This window comes from Genypterus blacodes, unplaced genomic scaffold (genome assembly GCF_046128005.1).
Source record: "Genypterus blacodes isolate CSIRO-AG114 ecotype Tasmania unplaced genomic scaffold, CSIRO-AGI_Gbla_v1 ptg000131l_1, whole genome shotgun sequence".
Taxonomy (NCBI): Eukaryota; Metazoa; Chordata; class Actinopteri; order Ophidiiformes; family Ophidiidae; genus Genypterus; species Genypterus blacodes.
In genome coordinates, this window is record NW_027466933.1 from 2,110,569 (window position 1) to 2,127,893 (window position 17,325).

General features: G+C 42.0%; 4 protein-coding genes across 4 annotated transcripts; 3 read left to right on the top strand and 1 right to left on the bottom strand.

The window, feature by feature from the left end:
• The first annotated feature begins 2,478 nt into the window (after positions 1–2,478).
• On the top strand, positions 2,479–6,922 carry LOC143010799 (troponin C, skeletal muscle-like). Its single transcript, XM_076163329.1, has 6 exons — positions 2,479–2,558; positions 3,992–4,046; positions 4,209–4,352; positions 4,988–5,102; positions 5,418–5,554; positions 6,586–6,922. Exons 1-6 carry the CDS (start codon positions 2,556–2,558, stop codon positions 6,615–6,617), a joined length of 486 nt encoding a protein of 161 aa, XP_076019444.1. The 5' UTR covers positions 2,479–2,555; the 3' UTR covers positions 6,618–6,922.
• A 1,776-nt stretch (positions 6,923–8,698) lies between these two features.
• On the top strand, positions 8,699–11,147 carry LOC143010800 (troponin C, skeletal muscle). The gene is made up of 6 exons (XM_076163330.1): positions 8,699–8,784; positions 9,652–9,703; positions 9,928–10,071; positions 10,181–10,295; positions 10,388–10,524; positions 10,631–11,147. Exons 1-6 carry the CDS (start codon positions 8,782–8,784, stop codon positions 10,660–10,662), a joined length of 483 nt encoding a protein of 160 aa, XP_076019445.1. The 5' UTR covers positions 8,699–8,781; the 3' UTR covers positions 10,663–11,147.
• Positions 11,148–11,585: 438 nt separating this feature from the next.
• On the bottom strand, positions 11,586–12,548 carry taf13 (TATA-box binding protein associated factor 13). The gene is made up of 2 exons (XM_076163331.1): positions 12,310–12,548; positions 11,586–12,183 (listed from the first exon to the last, which is right to left on the bottom strand). The coding sequence occupies exon 2, from the start codon at positions 12,180–12,182 to the stop codon at positions 11,808–11,810; it is 375 nt and encodes a 124-aa protein (XP_076019446.1). The 5' UTR covers position 12,183; positions 12,310–12,548; the 3' UTR covers positions 11,586–11,807.
• Positions 12,549–12,712: 164 nt separating this feature from the next.
• Positions 12,713–17,088, top strand: LOC143010798 (solute carrier family 35 member C2-like). The gene is made up of 10 exons (XM_076163328.1): positions 12,713–13,053; positions 13,313–13,508; positions 13,683–13,833; positions 14,310–14,373; positions 14,646–14,718; positions 14,857–15,025; positions 15,144–15,227; positions 15,348–15,523; positions 15,618–15,747; positions 15,926–17,088. The coding sequence occupies exons 2-10, from the start codon at positions 13,398–13,400 to the stop codon at positions 16,069–16,071; spliced, it is 1,104 nt and encodes a 367-aa protein (XP_076019443.1). The 5' UTR covers positions 12,713–13,053; positions 13,313–13,397; the 3' UTR covers positions 16,072–17,088.
• Positions 17,089–17,325: the final 237 nt, after the last annotated feature.

Here is a 17,325-nt window from a genome sequence, read left to right on the forward strand (position 1 = left end):
GACAGGTCCAGGAGAATCAGGACAGATGAGAGAGAGTTCGCTCTAGCAGTTTGGAGTGACTCGGTCACTGCCAGGAGGGCCGTCTCGGTCGAGTGGCCCACCTTGAAGCCGGACTGGTGGGGGTCCAAACGGTTGTTCTGGTGGAGGTACAGGGACAGTTGATTGAAGACAGCACGTTCAAGAGTTTTAGATAGGAAGGGTAGAAGGGATACCGGTCTGTAGTTCTTGATGTCTGAAGGGTCAAGAGTTGGTTTCTTTAGAAGCGGAGTGACTTTAGCAGTCTTGAAAGCAGAGGGGAAAGAGCCAGAGGCCAGAGACGTGTTGATGACGTGGGTCAGGTAGGGAAGAAGATCCGGTGCAGCAGACTGAAGGAGAGAGGAGGGAACAGGGTCCAGAGAGTTTTACCACATGTGACGACTTTGCAGCGGGCTACATATGATCGTTTGGTACTTAAACTTTGCAATTCCATTACAATAATACCATGTTTTCTTGCATTTATGAAATTATAGAACTACAATAAAGAAAACTTTTGAAAAATGGTGTTGTTTTTGTTGGGGGATGTTATTTCTATCAAAGCTGAACAATTGTGAAGTGGAGAAGTTCTGTTCCCTTTGGCCCATCACAGTTCATACATACAGGTGCAGCTCAATGAATTAGAATATTGTGGAAAAGTGAAACTCTCATATATTTTAGATTCATTACACAAAGTTATTTCACGCCTTTATTTGTTATTAATAATTTTGATGATTATGGCTTATAGCTCATGAAAACAAGTTCAGTATCTCAGAAAAATTTTAATATTGTGATAAAGTTCAATATTATAGACTCACGTTGTCACACTCAATCAGCTAATTAACTAAAATCACCTGCACAGTAGGCCACATGGGGAACACTACCATATTCTATTTTACTGTGTCTAATGCACCTGTACATGTATGCTTCACATCCTCATCACAGGTAAATAAGTAAACTGGAGCTGTGATGTCATCCTACAGAAGACCCCGCCCATCAGGACAGAAAGGATCATAGGATAAAGCCACCAGAACATGTTAGCTCATGGTAGAGGGTCACTATTGGGGTCAAGCATTAAGGCCTGTACCATTTGTGTGGTGTGTGCCACGACTGCACAACTGAAGAACTGATTGTTTTCCGCTCTTTTACAAAACTGGCCAAAGTTTCTTATAACTTCTTGATCTGCTTTCCTGAGATCAGGACTTCAGCAATCATCTCACACTGAACCTTTTTAAACGACCCTAATCAGTGACGTCAGAGCCAGCGAGTGGTTCAACCCATAGAGGGCAGTGTAGCAACAGCTGTCTGCATATACTACACACTACTTTACTACTTATGTGCACAGGAAATGTGTTATATGGATATATATTTGTAATATCTAATGGAAACAACACAAATACCACATACATAGCACAGTGAGGCATCATGTGACTTGTAATCTCAAGGTAATAAAGTTATGAGCTACTCCAGCTGCTCTCTGTACACAAACTGTTCATAAATAGATTTCCTAGCAAAAAAGGTCATAGACTGTGTCCAGACAAAGATTGACAGACCTTTGTCCAGTTCAATTCACTGGATTAAACTTGCTTGTTTCCATCAGCTGACTGTTGGATTTAAAGGGACAAATGCATCATGGGTACAAATGCAGCAGGCTTTTGGCTGCGATGCATAAGCTGTGCTTTAATGTCCATATGTTGAATCATCACACTTTATTTCAGTAGTGTGTGTGATAGTTTGTCTCTTGCAGGAGAGTTTAAAGACCTGCACTGCATGAGATATAGTTTTCATTGATGCTCTTCTAATTCAATGACGCAGGTCCTGTTTGTGGCTCCATGAGGCTTTTATTTATGAAGTGAGAAAACGATGGGTATAATGGTTACAGAGGCGACAGCTGTGTGAGAACTATCATAGGTCTCTTTGCACTCCTCTTAAGTTACAGATGTCACAAGTGCAAGGACAACTCATAGGCAGTGTGGACATGGAGACAGGCGGATAGATGGGTCAACAGACACTGTGGTGGTTGAGAATCTGCATACAGGGAGGTGCTAAGCTGTGTGTGTGTGTTTGTGCATGTGATATGTGTGTGGAAAAGAGTGCGTTGTGTGTGTGTGTGTGTGTGTGCGCGCGCGATGGCTCATGTACAGTATGTGACATCAAGACTGTCCATCTACACTGAGATGCCTTGTTGATCCTGTGCCAAAATAACCCCGTCTTTTTTTTTTTTGTAATAAATGTCACCCAGAGTCCACCGCTTGTCCTTTATCTAAATATGGGGGTTGGAGGGGTGACACACAAGGGGGTGTCCATCAGGAGATGGCAGAGAACGTAAGAGGGGATTTGATTGGCCATCGTATATCCGAGCAGGGAGCCTCTTACCCAATCCTGATCATTTTCAGTAAAAGTGAGTTAGGATGAGAGGGTACTTATGGAGGGGACAATGCCACAGAGCCTCCTGAACTAGAGCTTCCTGTTAGTAGAGACACTTTCATCCCCAGCTGTCCATCGTTTCCACTGGTGTCTATTGTGAAGCAAAGTCAGCCACCATGGTAAGAGAAATGGTGAAAGGAAAGAAAAAGAGAAGAAAACCACCATACCTGAGTTCATCTTTGTGGATTGTTTTTACTTTCTTTGTCATTTTCAATGAATGAGGGAGAAAAAGACAATCTGGCAGAAGATGGAGACTATTTTCTGATATGAATACGGACTTCTGCTCATCTACACTTAGCCAGCAAGCGCTGTTCTGCAGCACAGCTGGAGTCACAGCTGGATTTCTATACTTTGCTGGAATTCCTAAAATGATTGGATGTATTGCTCTGTCTAAAGTGATGCTGGCTACAGGAGGGAAAGTTTACTCTCCTGGCTGTAGGAAGATCATTTTAGACCGACTTCTGCACCTCCTCTACATCGTTCTTTCCTTGCATATTGGGGTGTTTTAAGTTCCTTTGGAAACTCTCACACTTTGGAATGAAACCAAATAGGATCGATGTTACGATTGGAGGGAGCAATACTAAAGATAGAGAGCACACAGCTGAGTAAAGTGAGAAGACATGTTGTGTGTGTCCTTACTTGGGACATTAACCTTGGGAAAATCCACCCACAAATTCTCCCCTAAATCCCACTTTAAAAATAGCTTTTAAATGAGTTTAAAAGCTATTTAAAGTTGACGTTCTAATGTTAAGCTAAAACTGTTACTATAGCAGGTTTGTCGTGACAGTGAGAGAGAAAAAGTAAAAACGAAAATATGACCATGCTCCAGAACTTAAATTATGTAGTTACTCTACGACTGTCAACAACTCTCATTTGTAAACACATAGCAATGCTTCCAATGGCTTCCAATGGGGATTCATATATCCAAACTAGCAAATATTCTCTCTTCTCTGTGGCTATGGTCTAATAAGAATAAACTACAAAGAGAGAAAGAAAGGAGAGCAGAACCCCCAGCTGCATTACCCACTTTGGTGGTTTCGCACTGAAACACAACAACCACAACAAGTTTCAGTATGTTGACCTCACCATAAGGTCAGATCTAATCCTTCAAAATTTTGGCATCATTGCCCTTTAAAAGGTTGTCACTGACAAGTGTTTTTACTTACAAGTGCAGCCAGTTGGCAGAGGATTAAACATGCATTCTTACCTGACGTAAGGCTATTTCCACTCCTTGGCTGTCCCTTGGTCAATGATAGTTCTCTCTCTCTCTCGGGCATTAGATTTCTTTGGTTTTCTCTGGAGGGACCGGGCTTAACTATAAAGAGATAGACTGGAAATGTAATACTGCTTGTTAAAGGACCATAGCGCGTTTTAACAGGTTTATTTAGGTCAGACCAGCGATTGCTAAACCACCAACCTCTATAGTATGCTGTCCCTATGATATGAAAATCAGTTTGTGCAAATTCTGAATTTGATTGTTTCTCGTTCTGTTTCTGTCCTCCCACTCCTACATCGCTGCTCCCACAATGTTCTTCCACTCACCTTTATTAAGCCCACTGACGCCCAGAGCGATGCCCGCTCCTTCCTGACAGAGGAGATGATTTCAGGTCAGCCGTCCATCAATCACTAAACATGATGACCTAATCATATCTGAAGGTTCATCATTTGTACTGAACAAGCATCTGAATAATTGCTTTGTGCTGTATTATCACACGGAAATTCTATTGTATTCTATTTGATTCTCTGATTGTTTTGTCTGTCTCATCCAGAATTCAAGGCTGCGTTCGACATGTTCGACACTGACGGAGGCGGTGACATCAGCACCAAGGAGTTGGGTACCGTGATGAGGATGTTGGGCCAGAATCCAACAAGGGAGGAGTTGGATGCCATCATCATAGAGGTGGATGAAGATGGTAAGATCTTTTTTGCAAAGCAGACATATAATCTTGCAATAAAATGTGTGTCATGTATAAGATTACAGGGGTGTAACTCTGTCATGGGCACAGAGCACATTTCTCTGTTGGGCCTCTTGTCCCATCATCACACATCAAGTCAGGCCAGTACACAAAGCTATTTGAGGTTTAAGTTGGAGTTTAATGTACGCAGGTCATTACATATTGACCGTGTCGTGATCAATCAGGTGCTTCCTAAGCCCATAGACACTGAGTGATCGCAGCCCTGTCTTTCCCATAGACGGCTATTGTATCATTAATGATTTTCTCATTATTATCAATGTGGCTTAAGCATTATTAAGATGATCAGGTGGATTTATTTATTTCACTGATGTTTCAAATACAGACATATCTTATAGTTTTAAGACAATTTTAAAGGCTTTACACGTCAGACTGAGTTTATTGTTCTGCGTTATTCAGTATTTGGCTTATATGAAGGCTGTCGGGGAGCTCCACAAAATAAACAGCAGAAACTTTCCTTTACAGTCACCCTGCATGCTGCCTCCTCCCAATCTATCAACTCACACTCAAGCATCTGCTCGTCACTTCACCTTGTTTCACTTCTCATCCTCTTTCCTTGCCTCCCACCTCCTCAGGTAGCGGTACCATAGACTTTGAGGAGTTCTTGGTCATGATGGTGCAACAGCTAAAAGAAGATGCAGATGGAAAGTCAGAAGAAGAGCTATCAGAAGTCTTTCGCATTTTTGACAAGTATGACACCTGAAAGAAAACCTCATACACATGTTTTGAAGATTTCAACGTGTATTGATGAATTGAAGTCATACGTTGATGATGGAATATTATCAGGAAATCATATCAAGAAAAATCTAGAAAATGAATACAGTCATTTCAAAGGCCGACAGTCCCATCATAGAACATCAGTTGTTGCAATTTGGGCCAAATGGTCAAACGGCTTTTAGAAAACAACAGCAGAGCTTTTCACAAACATCTATGGTTCTGTGAATTTGTGTGGTGGATGAAGATGAGTCTTCACATAATGAGCTAAATCTTATTTCATGGCCACAGGAACTGCGATGGTTTCGTCGACCGCCAGGAGTTTGGAGACATCCTCCACATGACTGGAGAAGCAGTCACAGAAGAAGATATTGATGAGATGTTTGGGGAATCTGACACAAACAAAGATGGAAAGATTGATTTTGATGGTAAGATTAAGCTTCATATATTCATACTGAGAGGAGTGGTGGCTGCCCAGTGGCCGGCTCCGGCTTTTAAGGGACCCTAAGGGGGCCCTCTTGTGGCCACTGAAGCCACAAGCCATCACTGTGTGAGGCCAACAGTCACTTAAACCTAACATGGATCAAGACAAATAGACTGACTGACTATGTGATGTGTTCTTAGGAGCACATTCTGGTCACTTCTAGTGCAATCAATCTCATTTTATTTGCATTGCGCTTTTCCTACAAAAAGAAATGAGGTGGGTGACAACAGGGTCAAAAAATCAAATCAAATCATCTAAAATGTGATGTATACATACATCTGCATTAGTGAGCTGTAGCGCTTACTGATCAACAAGCCGTACATTATTGTGAAAACATTTTGAATTGCTGTAAATTACAAGTTTTGGATGAGCAAGATGATTATTGATATCAGTGGAGGACAGGAAGGAAATTACTTTTTTAATGATTTTGCCCACCTAAACACAAATCACACAGTATGTTGTGTTGCGTCAAAGGGATGCAAATACAAATTGCACAAGAGATTAAACTTTATTGTAATCAGTCATCAATACTAATCCCAATATCATATTCATATTCATCATCATCTTTAGATTAGTAAAGATAAATGTCTAAATAACACAAAATAATGCATTCTCTATATCACAAGATTCCAGCTTCTGTAATATTTGGACTTCAGGGCTATTAATGTATATACTGTGTGTGATGTGTTACTTTGCTGCTATTACTGATATCTTATGAGAAGATACGGTAAATAGTTTATATAAAGACAGTGATTTTTATTGTGCAAACTAGATGATATGAGGTGTTTACCAACATTAAATACATTCCAACCATGTGTCTGCCTGTTCGGTTCAACCAACTTCAACTGAATCACCTCATATAAATGTATGAACTCAATCAATTTATCCATTTGTCCTTGGATAAATTGCACACTGCAGGTGGTTTGTTTGTTTATTTAATGTCTATTTCTACCTTTGCCTGTTTTGTGTTTGTAGAGTTTCTTAAGATGATGGAGAACGTCCAGTAATGAAACCAGCTCAACATTCCTTGTGACCTTCCTGCTGACTTCTTCTCAGGATGAAATGTTTTTAAATGAAGCACGCCCCCTAAAGGAAATCTCCTTCAACTTCACTGAGGAAGCGTCTACTGCCAACTGAGAGAAGATACTATAAAATAATGAATATTGTATAGTATGGGAGGCATCAAAATAAATGGAAGTTCAACTTTTTCACCCCCACCCCCTCCCTCTTCCCACCCCGTCTCATATTAAGTCCAGGGACGTGGTTAGGATGCTATAAATATCCATTCAAACCTTTTAAGACGAAGGCACTTTCCCCCGGGCCGCCTCCTTGCGTTGGCCGTGCAGCTGTCCCCCCTTGGCAGCTGCTGCTCCTCCAGAAACGCTACACCACCTTGACCCCCCCCGGCCCCCACCCCACCCCTCCTCGAGGCTGAATCTCTCTCCTCTCCTCCACCGAGTGCTGTGCTTTCTAAATAAATCTATCTCCTTCCACTTGTTGCTCATCCTTGCCATGCTTCCCATCTTTAGTAGTCTTTCAGTCCCCTTTATTGGACTATTTCTCTCTTTGTTATCATAACACACACATACACACACACACATACACTGACGTACACCAACAGCACTTCAACGCACAAGCATCAAAGGTATATGTGCTGCTGCTCTCATACTTACCAGCGCTTCTTATACACATTCAGCAGACACACACACACACACACACTTGCGCACACATTTTCATTTAGATCTCTTCTTATCTCCCTATTCTAGTTCAATCTCAGGCCGGTTCTTTATGCTGGACATCTGAAAAAGCTTTTGTTCTGTCGTTTTCAATTCAATCTCCGCCTGTCTTAAAGGCTATCGAGCTAGATGTTGCCCTCATATATCAGGGGTCTTCTTGCAGCTGGATCCAAGCAGAGACATCAATGCCCCCCAGCGGCTCGGCCCTTTGTGGGAGGTGAAGACCAGCAAGTTGCAGCCACCCAGTATGAGATCACAGAGTCTTGAACCATGCAGTCAGACCAGTAAATTCTTCCTTTGGAAAATGCCGTTCTGTCCCCGAGTATATAGCCTGTAACCCCCCCACAACCACTCAAAAACAACATCCCACCCCTTATACTCTCCTCTGGGCATCCCTTCACCCATCCCACCTCTTCTCTCCCTCACCTCGGCCCTCCCTTCAGGAATCGCCTGCCATATAAGGAGTATCAGGTGGTGTTTATCAGCAGCGAGACGCCAGGACGATGGTGCTGCAGTCTCTGCCTGCGTCCACTCAGCCTGAAACCTGCCTGCTATTCAGGGCACAGCCAAAGGGGTGGATGTGCGGAGGGTTGTGTGTGGGGGGCGGGGGGGTCCGGTGGGGGCTAGCTAGGGTCCAGCCCTGCAGCATTTTTCACCCGGTTTGAGTTTCACACCCAGATTGAAACACCATCATCACAACACCCATAACCTACTTTAAGAAAGCGCCCGTCTTTGGCTCCCTCTCCTCTTCCACTATCTCATATTTACAAGGCACTAAGAGTTTACATCCTACATCTGAACATTTTGCTCAAAATCCACTGTGTACCCTCAAAGGTTCCAGTGTTTATGAGTGCGTTGTTTACTTCTGTCTTCTTAAGAGTCATTATAAAACATTTGAATGGAGAGAGAAACATGTCTGCATGAATGAATAATGGTTTTATTCCAAGGATATATTCTGATTTTGAGTAATTATCTAAACTGACACTAGTTGCTTTCATCTTGACCCTGCTAATCTCTGAGTTAAGGTGAAGCGCACGGTGAAATCCTATACAGCACCTTTGCATTCCATATCATTTTGCTTTATCCCTTTCAAATCTTTATCTTTTCACCCAACATCATACTTCTACTCCTACAGTGAAAATGCTCAAAACTCAAGCTTTACTTCTTTTACGCTTTCATCCCTGCAACTTTGAGAAAACAAGAGTGTTCCAGCGCAAAGTGTGATTGGCTTGTCATGGCCCCAGAACCCTAAAAGTTCAGGATACTAAATCTGGAAGGCCTGTGAGAGTTAGGGGGCGGGACCTGGCTGTCCCGTTTAAAGTGTGTCTGAACCTTCTCTTGACGTCTAGTCTCTCTGTTGGGGTGCACACGGATTGACCACTCCTTTGGGCTTTTTTTTTCAGTGGATATTAAGGGGGGAAACTAATCCACAAACATGGTAAGAAAACTCACTCAGGCACAGGAGCCATTGAAATATTCCAAGATGTTTGGTCAATTAATCCATAATGACAGTTGTTATTTCAGTGTTTAAAAAATAAAAGCATGTTCAAGTCAGAAAGTGTCTGAGAAGCATGAAGTTCACTGTTGACTTCCATTGAAACATACAACAAATATGAGCTTGTTTGTCCGGTAGAAGAATATTTTTGCATTAAGCCTTTAATAAAATTGCTTTACATTTGCCGAGCATCCATAATATAATTTGAAAATGTATGGCTGTTTTTATCTGTTATTTATACTGCAAATACTTTGACGAAAGTCCCGTTTGAGTGGCGATAGGAAGCCGGGTGCATGGCAGCAGGTGAGATGAAGATTCTGCTTGGGCGTCAAATTCCCTGGGATTGGATGCCTGCATGGCCATATACAGCCAGCCTAATGCGTTGAGCCTGAAATAGCCGGGCTCATTTTCACTCAGCTCAAGAGCTCTTTGATACGCATTCCCTGCATTACTGCCTCTGAATTTCTTTACAACTGATCACAAACATTAACCATTTCCTATAGGGAAGAACACATTTAGCATTGGAAGTGATGACTTAATTGTGCACTATGGCAGGAATAGATTAATACCCTATTGAATTATTAATATTTTTAAAATAAAATAATAATAAAATGATGGATCTGTGTTGCTTACATGATATTATCTGTGGGTTTTGTTTTTAGAATTCTCAATTTTTTTACATTTTTTTTTTTTTTTTACAATTTTATGTATAGATTTTAGCAGTTAATTTCGTCAACACTGAATTTATACATTATTAATCATTATATGATATGATATGATGATCAATGATAAAATGCTGTTTGATTCCAGACTGACGCGCAACAAGAGGCCCGCTCCTACCTGAGCGAGGAGATGTTGGCTGGTAAGTGGATCACAGTATATGTTACATATGTGCCCCCCCCCCCCCCCCCGCCCCCCTCCCCACACACACACACACACACAGACACCAATGTCCCTCTCAAAGCTTCAGATTAGAACATGTCCATCAGATTCCCCAACAGATCAACACAGAAGTCCCATACAAACACTGTGTTACAACTTGTAAAAAGGGGCTTAATAGTAACTTTACCTCTCTGTTGTCTCCAGAGTTCAAAGCCGCCTTCGACATGTTCGACACTGACGGTGGCGGTGATATCAGCACCAAGGAGTTAGGTACCGTGATGAGGATGCTGGGCCAGAATCCAACAAGAGAGGAGTTGGATGAGATCATCGAGGAGGTCGATGAGGATGGTGAGCAACGGACAAGGAAAACATGTGGAGTTTGTCACGGAAATTTAGGGATCTGTATGTGAAAGTTCTCGCGAAATATTGATGATGTCCGACTGTTGTTTACTCTCAGGTAGCGGTACCATTGACTTCGAGGAGTTCTTGGTCATGATGGTGAGGCTGCTAAAGGAGGACCAGGCCGGCAAGAGCGAGGAAGAGTTGGCAGAGTGCTTCCGTGTGTTCGACAAGTAGGTTCACGTGTGTGGTTTACGTCATGAAGTGTTTTCATGCGTCTGTATGTATTCTTTAAAATTTACACTCTTCTTCGCGTTCTGCGCAGGAACGGCGACGGCTACATCGACAGAGAGGAGTTCGCCATCATCATCCGCAGCACCGGCGAGCCAATCACAGAGGACGAGATCGATGAGCTGATGAAGGATGGAGACAAAAACAGCGACGGCATGCTGGACTTTGACGGTACGTGAATGATGATGATGATGATGATGATTAATGATGATGATGATGACTGCTGCTGCCTGAAGTCCTACCTTAAACTTTTTCCCTGCTTGTCTCGATTTCCCAGAATTCCTCAAGATGATGGAGAATGTGCAGTAAAACCAGAAAGACTCATGGACATTCCTCCTCCCTCATGAACCTCCTGCTGAATCCATCTGATCCTCCACTGATCCATGCACTCTTCTCTCCCCTCCCCACCTTCATCCTCCCCTCCTTGTCCACTTGTCCACCTGGTTCACAGCCTCTCTTCTCCATCTTTACAAACATCCTCAGACAGACAGCTAGGGCACCCGATGGGAGTCGCTGACCGGGCTACACTTCCTCCCCCCCGGCTCTCTTGTGAATGCAGATGCACACTGATGCTGCGCTCAAACTGTTCCTGGCGACAGGACGGCGAGGACGCTACGGCAACAGGCACTGGTCATCAGCGACCCCCCACACATACACACTCTGCTGGTGAAGCTCTAATCTAGAGATAGAGATAAGGATCTGCAGCCTGTTACCTGCTGCATAGACCAATCTAATCAACCACTTCACTGTACAAAGAAGTAATTTGCTTGAACAGAATAAATGAATAAACTCACTTGTAGTTGGTCTGAAATATTTATGGTCTGTATAAAATTTTGTTTTGAGGATAAATAAATAAAGTCTGTTTGTTTCTTCTTTTTGTCCATTTTGTTTAAGCCACTTTATGTAAATCATGACATCGAGGTTTGATCGTTTTCATACCTTCGGAATTCACACACACACACACACACACACACACACACACACACACACAGTATTGTAGTTATATTTGATCTGATAGTTTGAGGGACACACACACTTCAGGGGCCACGTAAACAATTACATGTCCTGGACAATCAGAAGGCATCAAATTATAAACATATGATCCTGGTTTGAAGATTCAGTGGCTTAGGTCTGTTAAGTGTCTCCAGTTCTGTCTTTTGAGTGTTTGAATTCTAGATTATTTCACATTTGACTGTGCATATAATGATAATAAAATTAATAGGACGTTATAGTATAATGATAGGAACTTTATTTAAAGAGTTCTGAACAGTATCATGCTTGTATGGCACTGTTATCATTGCTCTTCGTTCTATAAAACATATACATACAGAAAATTGTAGTCTGGACATGGACACTTATTTTGAAATGCAATCTGATTTCAAAACATACGTCTTTGCATTTTGTATCTCGGTACTCAAAGAAATGTAGCTGATGAAAAGTGTTCCAGTGTGACTTTAGGAGCCATAATTCGCTTCATCGAAGGCCTTGCGGGCTCTCTTCAGCTCTTCATTCATCGTCAGCAGATCTTTTACTCTGGCGAACTTCCGGGGGTCTTTCCTGATTAGGAAGACAATGTCCTCCACCTGGACGCGGCCCTGGCGCCCTATCGACATGGCTTTGTGGGTCATTTCGGTGATAAACTCGATCACGAGGTCCTCCAGAATATCCACCGACTCCGTGTACGGGTTCTGGTCGTCTCCGAAGCCGTACATCATGCAGCGGAGCTCTTTGGAGAACAGCCGCTTTCTCCTCCCGTGGCCGACATCCACCCCGCTGGTTCCGTCATCCAGCTCCTCGTCGTAGCCGGTCTCGTCCTCCTCGTCCGCCATTCTGCTCACAAACACAATAAACCTGCATTTAACAACACGCAGCGCGACTTGGTAGTGCGTACATGCTACATTAGTCACGTTGTAGTATGTTCCAAATAAAAGCTGTAGTTAAAGATGGTGAATTTACCTTGTAGCTTCGGTGTGGATAACAACAACAAGCAACGCTTTCTGTTGACTTCCGCCTTTCTTCCTCTCTCCTTAAGTCTGCACGATTGTTAGTGAGGAAAAGACATACCGCCCCCTAGTGGCTGCTGTTTAAACTCCGCTGCCCTCAGAATACATGCGACCATGCCGATTTAACTCAAATAAACTCACAACCAAAACCATAATACGACGCTTTAACATTGACAAAATATACATGCCAAAATGTTAATTAAATTAGTACGCTAAACTTTGCGCAAACTTTATCCATATTATTATAACGGTTTGCTCCATGGGGGCGGTAGTGAGCAATATGAACCAAAAATAAAAGTTTTAATTTAATTTAATTAGATTACTTCTTAGTGGATAATGAGAATGCCGAATTTACATATATTTCACACAGATTTACTTGAGGTATTATATGGGACATTTCGCTAATAAATAAGAATGATTAAGCTGAATTGTGCGATCATTTGATGGAGTTCTGCCTCTGTGTGTCTCATAGGACAGCAACACGTTGAGGGCTTAAAGATTACTGGGTAATGTGTAACTACGGATACTAACGAAGTCGCCGGTACGTGGCACTTTGTCACTGTCCAACACAGCGATTTATTTATATTCGCACATTGCCGGAGAAACAACAGAAACTACGGGCGGGCAGTGAAAGGTTGACGTCAACTAACTTAACGAACCAAAGCACCAGACCTGTCAAACTTCAGCGAGCAAACGGGTGAGTTCACGGGCTGATAATGGACGTGCTGGTTTACAAACAGAGGAAGTTAAAAAAAACTAACCCATTTACCTTCTGATGCTTTCACAAAGACGCTTATTCTATATCTATCGTTAGCTTTGTAGCTATAGTATTAAAGTGGTGGTTGTCGTTTACTTCAGTTTATGCTAACATGCTACATATATCGGCAAATGTCTATTATGAGTGAATCGTCTCGCTCTCACTCTCTCTCTCTCTCTCTTTCTCCGATATCGATCAGTGATCAATGGAGGTCAGGGAGGTGTGGAGGTTGGGTTCGGAGATGGTCTCACTCCAGTAGCTGTCTTCTCTGGACAGCTGTATGGATGGCGTGTCCTGTCCAGTTCATCTGCCGGAGTCTTTGCACTGTTGGCTTAGTTCTTCTCTACTATGTCTTCTCTATAGGCATCACCTTCTATAACAAATGGCTGATGAAGGTAAGTGATAGTTCCAAAAGCACTGCAAATAAATGTGCATTGGCTGTCCAGTAACTTGCTGTAAGTTAATGATGATTTAAAAAAAGATCAATCGGGTGTTTTGCTGAGCCACATGGTGCTGTTGGTGTTGTCACATTAACACTCAGTGATTCATGGTGACATTGTGTTCCTCAGGGTTTCCACTATCCCCTCTTCATGACGATGGTGCATCTCACCATCATCTTCTTCCTGTCGGCTCTGACCCGGCAGGCCATGCAGTGTTGGACAGGGAAGCCCCGTGTCCTCCTGAGCTGGAGGGACTACCTCCGTAAAGTCGCTCCAACAGGTGAGATCTTCACATAAAGTACCCAGAATCGACCTGCAAACACAGCAAACAGACACTGATAATCAGCTCATATCATACTCACGTACTTGGTGAAGCATCGACTGACTGAAGTCCATAGAGATAGTACCAATTACATCACATGTGTGTTGGTCTTAAAGCTGCACATTTGATTTTATATAGCCGGGTTTGAACGATTGCAGACAGTTTGGATGTGATTGCACATTTCCTGTTATTTCTGTTCATCTATATGTCAAAATGTCCCATCTAGTTCTTCACATTACAGCCTTAAATCTGTCAAATCTCTCCTTTCACCTTTACATAATACTGCCTTAGTCGCAGTTTATAGTAAAACATGCACCATACTTCAGTCATTTAAGCTCATCTTTATTGTTCATAGTGTTGTAAGTTTTAGAAGTCCTAGTTTGGATCAGGTTGTTGTGCCTTATAGAGACATGAACTCTGTCCTTGTCCTCCAGCTTTAGCAACAGCGCTGGATATTGGGCTTTCCAACTGGAGCTTCCTTTTCATCACCATCAGCTTGTAAGTTTCTGCATATATAAGGCATGTGAGTAGATCTTAGAATGATAATGAGTGTGGGTTTGAGTGTAAAAGGTTGTATTAGAGGCGGAACTGCCAAACCTAAAACCATTAGTGCTGTAAGTTTCCCCCAATTAATAGCACTTCTATATCTGTGTGAGCTGCTCCGTGTCGTCTATGTGAAAGCGTGTAATGGCTCCATAAGATTGTGTTTCACTTAACTCACCTCATGTTCTGTGCAACGTAGTGAAGATGTTTTGTATTTGTGTCCCGAGGTACACCATGACCAAGTCCTCAGCAGTGCTCTTTATTCTCTTCTTCTCCCTGGTCTTTAAACTAGAGGAGCCGGTGAGTGGCGACACGTTTCAACTTGAAAATTAATCAAATACATGTTTAATGATACAAGAAACTAGGCTGATACAAATTTATTTTCTCTTCTCCTTCTTTTCTTATCTTCTACTCTTTGTCCTTCTGTCTTTGGACCAGAATCCCTTCCTGATCGTGGTGGTTGGGCTGATCTCCAGCGGTCTGTTCATGTCTACGTTCAAGTCCACCCAGTTCAACCTGGAGGGCTTTATCATGGTACTGATGGCGTCCTTCATAGGGGGAATCCGCTGGACCCTCACTCAGGTCCTCATGCAGAAAGCAGAGCTGGGTGAGTATTTAAAGTAGTTAAAGGAGGTTAAATTAAAGTTTACGTCTGTTTTCGCTGTCATTTGTTTGACATTTTCATCCATGTGAGCATTCTCTTTGCACATTGTTCTCCTCCTCAGGTCTTCAGAATCCAATAGACACCATGTACCACCTACAACCTGTCATGTTCCTGGGCCTCTTCCCCCTTTTCATGTTTAATGAAGGTAAGACATAGAAGTCACTGCAGTTGGCAAAAGCCTGCAGCCTTTATTATGCACAGTATCTTTATTGCAAGAAGCTTCTGTCATCTCTGTCCTCATTCTCTGCCGTGTGTCCGTCTCCAGCGGTGAGCCTCAGCACCTCCGAAAAGTTATTCAGGGTGACAGAGTTCTCCCCTCTCCTGAGTTCACTTTTCACACTGAGTATTGGCGGCTGTCTGGCCTTTGGACTTGGATTTTCAGAATTCCTGCTCGTTTCCCGAACTTCCAGCCTCACTTTATCCATATCAGGGATCTTTAAGGTAATCTATGAAGGTGATAATGTAGCATCTGCTGTATCTTCACTTTTGCATACTTGGGTAACTGACTGAATTCTTTCCTCTTTTCTATTCACAGGAGATTTGTACTATGCTTTTGGCAGCACACTTGATGGGAGACCAGATGAGCATTTTTAACTGGCTGGGATTCGCGGTGTGTCTGTCAGGGATTTCCTTGCATGTGGGGCTTAAGGCTTATTATGCCAAAAGTAAGTTTTTTATTTTTTTTATTTTTTATTTTTTTTAAGTTTTTAAAAAATATCTTTTTAAAAAAAAAGTTGGAAATTTCTGAATATAATATTAACCCACACGTAGGTATATTACAGTTGATACATTTGTGTGTTTTGATGTAAAAGCTAGTACCCATGTTTGATCTTGTCCCCTTAGATAAGGGCCCCTCTTTGAGACAGCTCCACAGTAAAAGCCCGGAGCTGGAGTTGCCGTTACTGGGGCAGAGCGGAAAGGAGGATGAAGGTTCAGCTACCGACGAATACCTTGACGAAGATGAGGAACACGAAATCACTCTGCACTGACAACACAAGATGTGAACCAGTAGTTTTGGATCCCCTCCTTCACACAGAAGGAAGGATGTGCTTCAGTCTCCTGTTTGTATTTGAGACCTGCTGCCATGAAAAGCAGGAAAAGCCTCTTTGGGTTTTTCCTCATCTGCAAACGATGTCATCAGTTCTGCTCCCTCAGTCTGGGGAGGTCTTTGAACATGACGCTGTTTATGAAAATTTGCAATATGTAGCTAATACATGCAAGTATCAAGAAAATATGATGTATGGAAATAGGAAGGGTGTTGTGGTGTTAAGAGGCACCTTGGCACTTTGAGTTGTAGTGTAGTTGTAGTTCTTTGTGAGACGGATTTAAGTATGGAAATAGCTTTCTCGGTTACATGATGTAATCCTTGTAGAGAATAAGGACCAATAGGAAGCTCTTTTCACAAAGATACGTTTCAGGTTGGCCAAAAATAAAGTATTTTCTTAAACGTATAATTACCCCTTTATTGCACAGTTGCAGCAGTGTTAAAGTCATTCCAGACCACATGGGTTCTTTCGTTTGAATTTAAAGAAAAGGGCACCCAGAGAAATAAACATACCAACAAAACTAACGACTTCAACATTACACGTTGACATTCATGCTCATATTCATATTTTGCAGGTGCATCTGCTGATTTGATTTGAATTCAGTAATCACGAAGTTTGAAATCTAACGTATTACAATAAGAGTAATCATATATATGGGTCAGACCTCTGAATAGACATTATTGTGAAGATAATAAGCACATTACTGTCCTCCATGAGACCGTTTAGGGGCACAAATTACCTGCTTGTGCACATCGTTCTCTTTTCATGTCTGAATGTGATTTTTTTTTTTTTTTTTTTTTAAATGTTTTATGACGGTAATTCTGCAATAGATATCATTACGCTTGAATGCGTTTCATTAATTTCTCAGTGGGCTGTGGCTTGAGACCATTCCTTAAATATGAAATGAATGGTCTGTGATTTAATTATGTTAGGACACAAAATGACTTTACCTTAATGTGCCTTGTTAATTTCATAGCAGAGGAACATCATGATGACTCCTCTTAAGTGCTATTTTCATTATCAATAATGGTTAATGTCATAATTGTTTACCTGCTTCAATTAAAAAGCTATTTAAGAAAAATAAACTGTTTTTGTATGTTTAAATCAATCATCCAAATGTCTTTTTTTAAATGCAAAACAGCACTGTTTGAATATATTAATAAATAAAGTGGAAAAATCAATGCTGAGACTTGCAGT

Coding starts and splice junctions, on each gene's coding strand:
- LOC143010799 (XM_076163329.1), top strand. Junction 4,047..4,208: donor GACAGAGGAGATGATTTCAG/GTCAGCCGTCCA, acceptor TGTCTCATCCAG/AATTCAAGGCTGCGTTCGAC. Junction 4,353..4,987: donor CATAGAGGTGGATGAAGATG/GTAAGATCTTTT, acceptor CCACCTCCTCAG/GTAGCGGTACCATAGACTTT.
- LOC143010798 (XM_076163328.1), top strand. CDS start 13,398: ATGGCGTGTCCTGTCCAGTTCATCTGCCGGAGTCTTTGCACTGTTGGC. Junction 13,834..14,309: donor CCGTAAAGTCGCTCCAACAG/GTGAGATCTTCA, acceptor CTTGTCCTCCAG/CTTTAGCAACAGCGCTGGAT. Junction 15,228..15,347: donor CCTTTTCATGTTTAATGAAG/GTAAGACATAGA, acceptor GTCCGTCTCCAG/CGGTGAGCCTCAGCACCTCC.
- taf13 (XM_076163331.1), bottom strand. CDS start 12,182: ATGGCGGACGAGGAGGACGAGACCGGCTACGACGAGGAGCTGGATGAC.
- LOC143010800 (XM_076163330.1), top strand. Junction 10,072..10,180: donor CGAGGAGGTCGATGAGGATG/GTGAGCAACGGA, acceptor GTTTACTCTCAG/GTAGCGGTACCATTGACTTC. Junction 10,525..10,630: donor CGGCATGCTGGACTTTGACG/GTACGTGAATGA, acceptor TCGATTTCCCAG/AATTCCTCAAGATGATGGAG.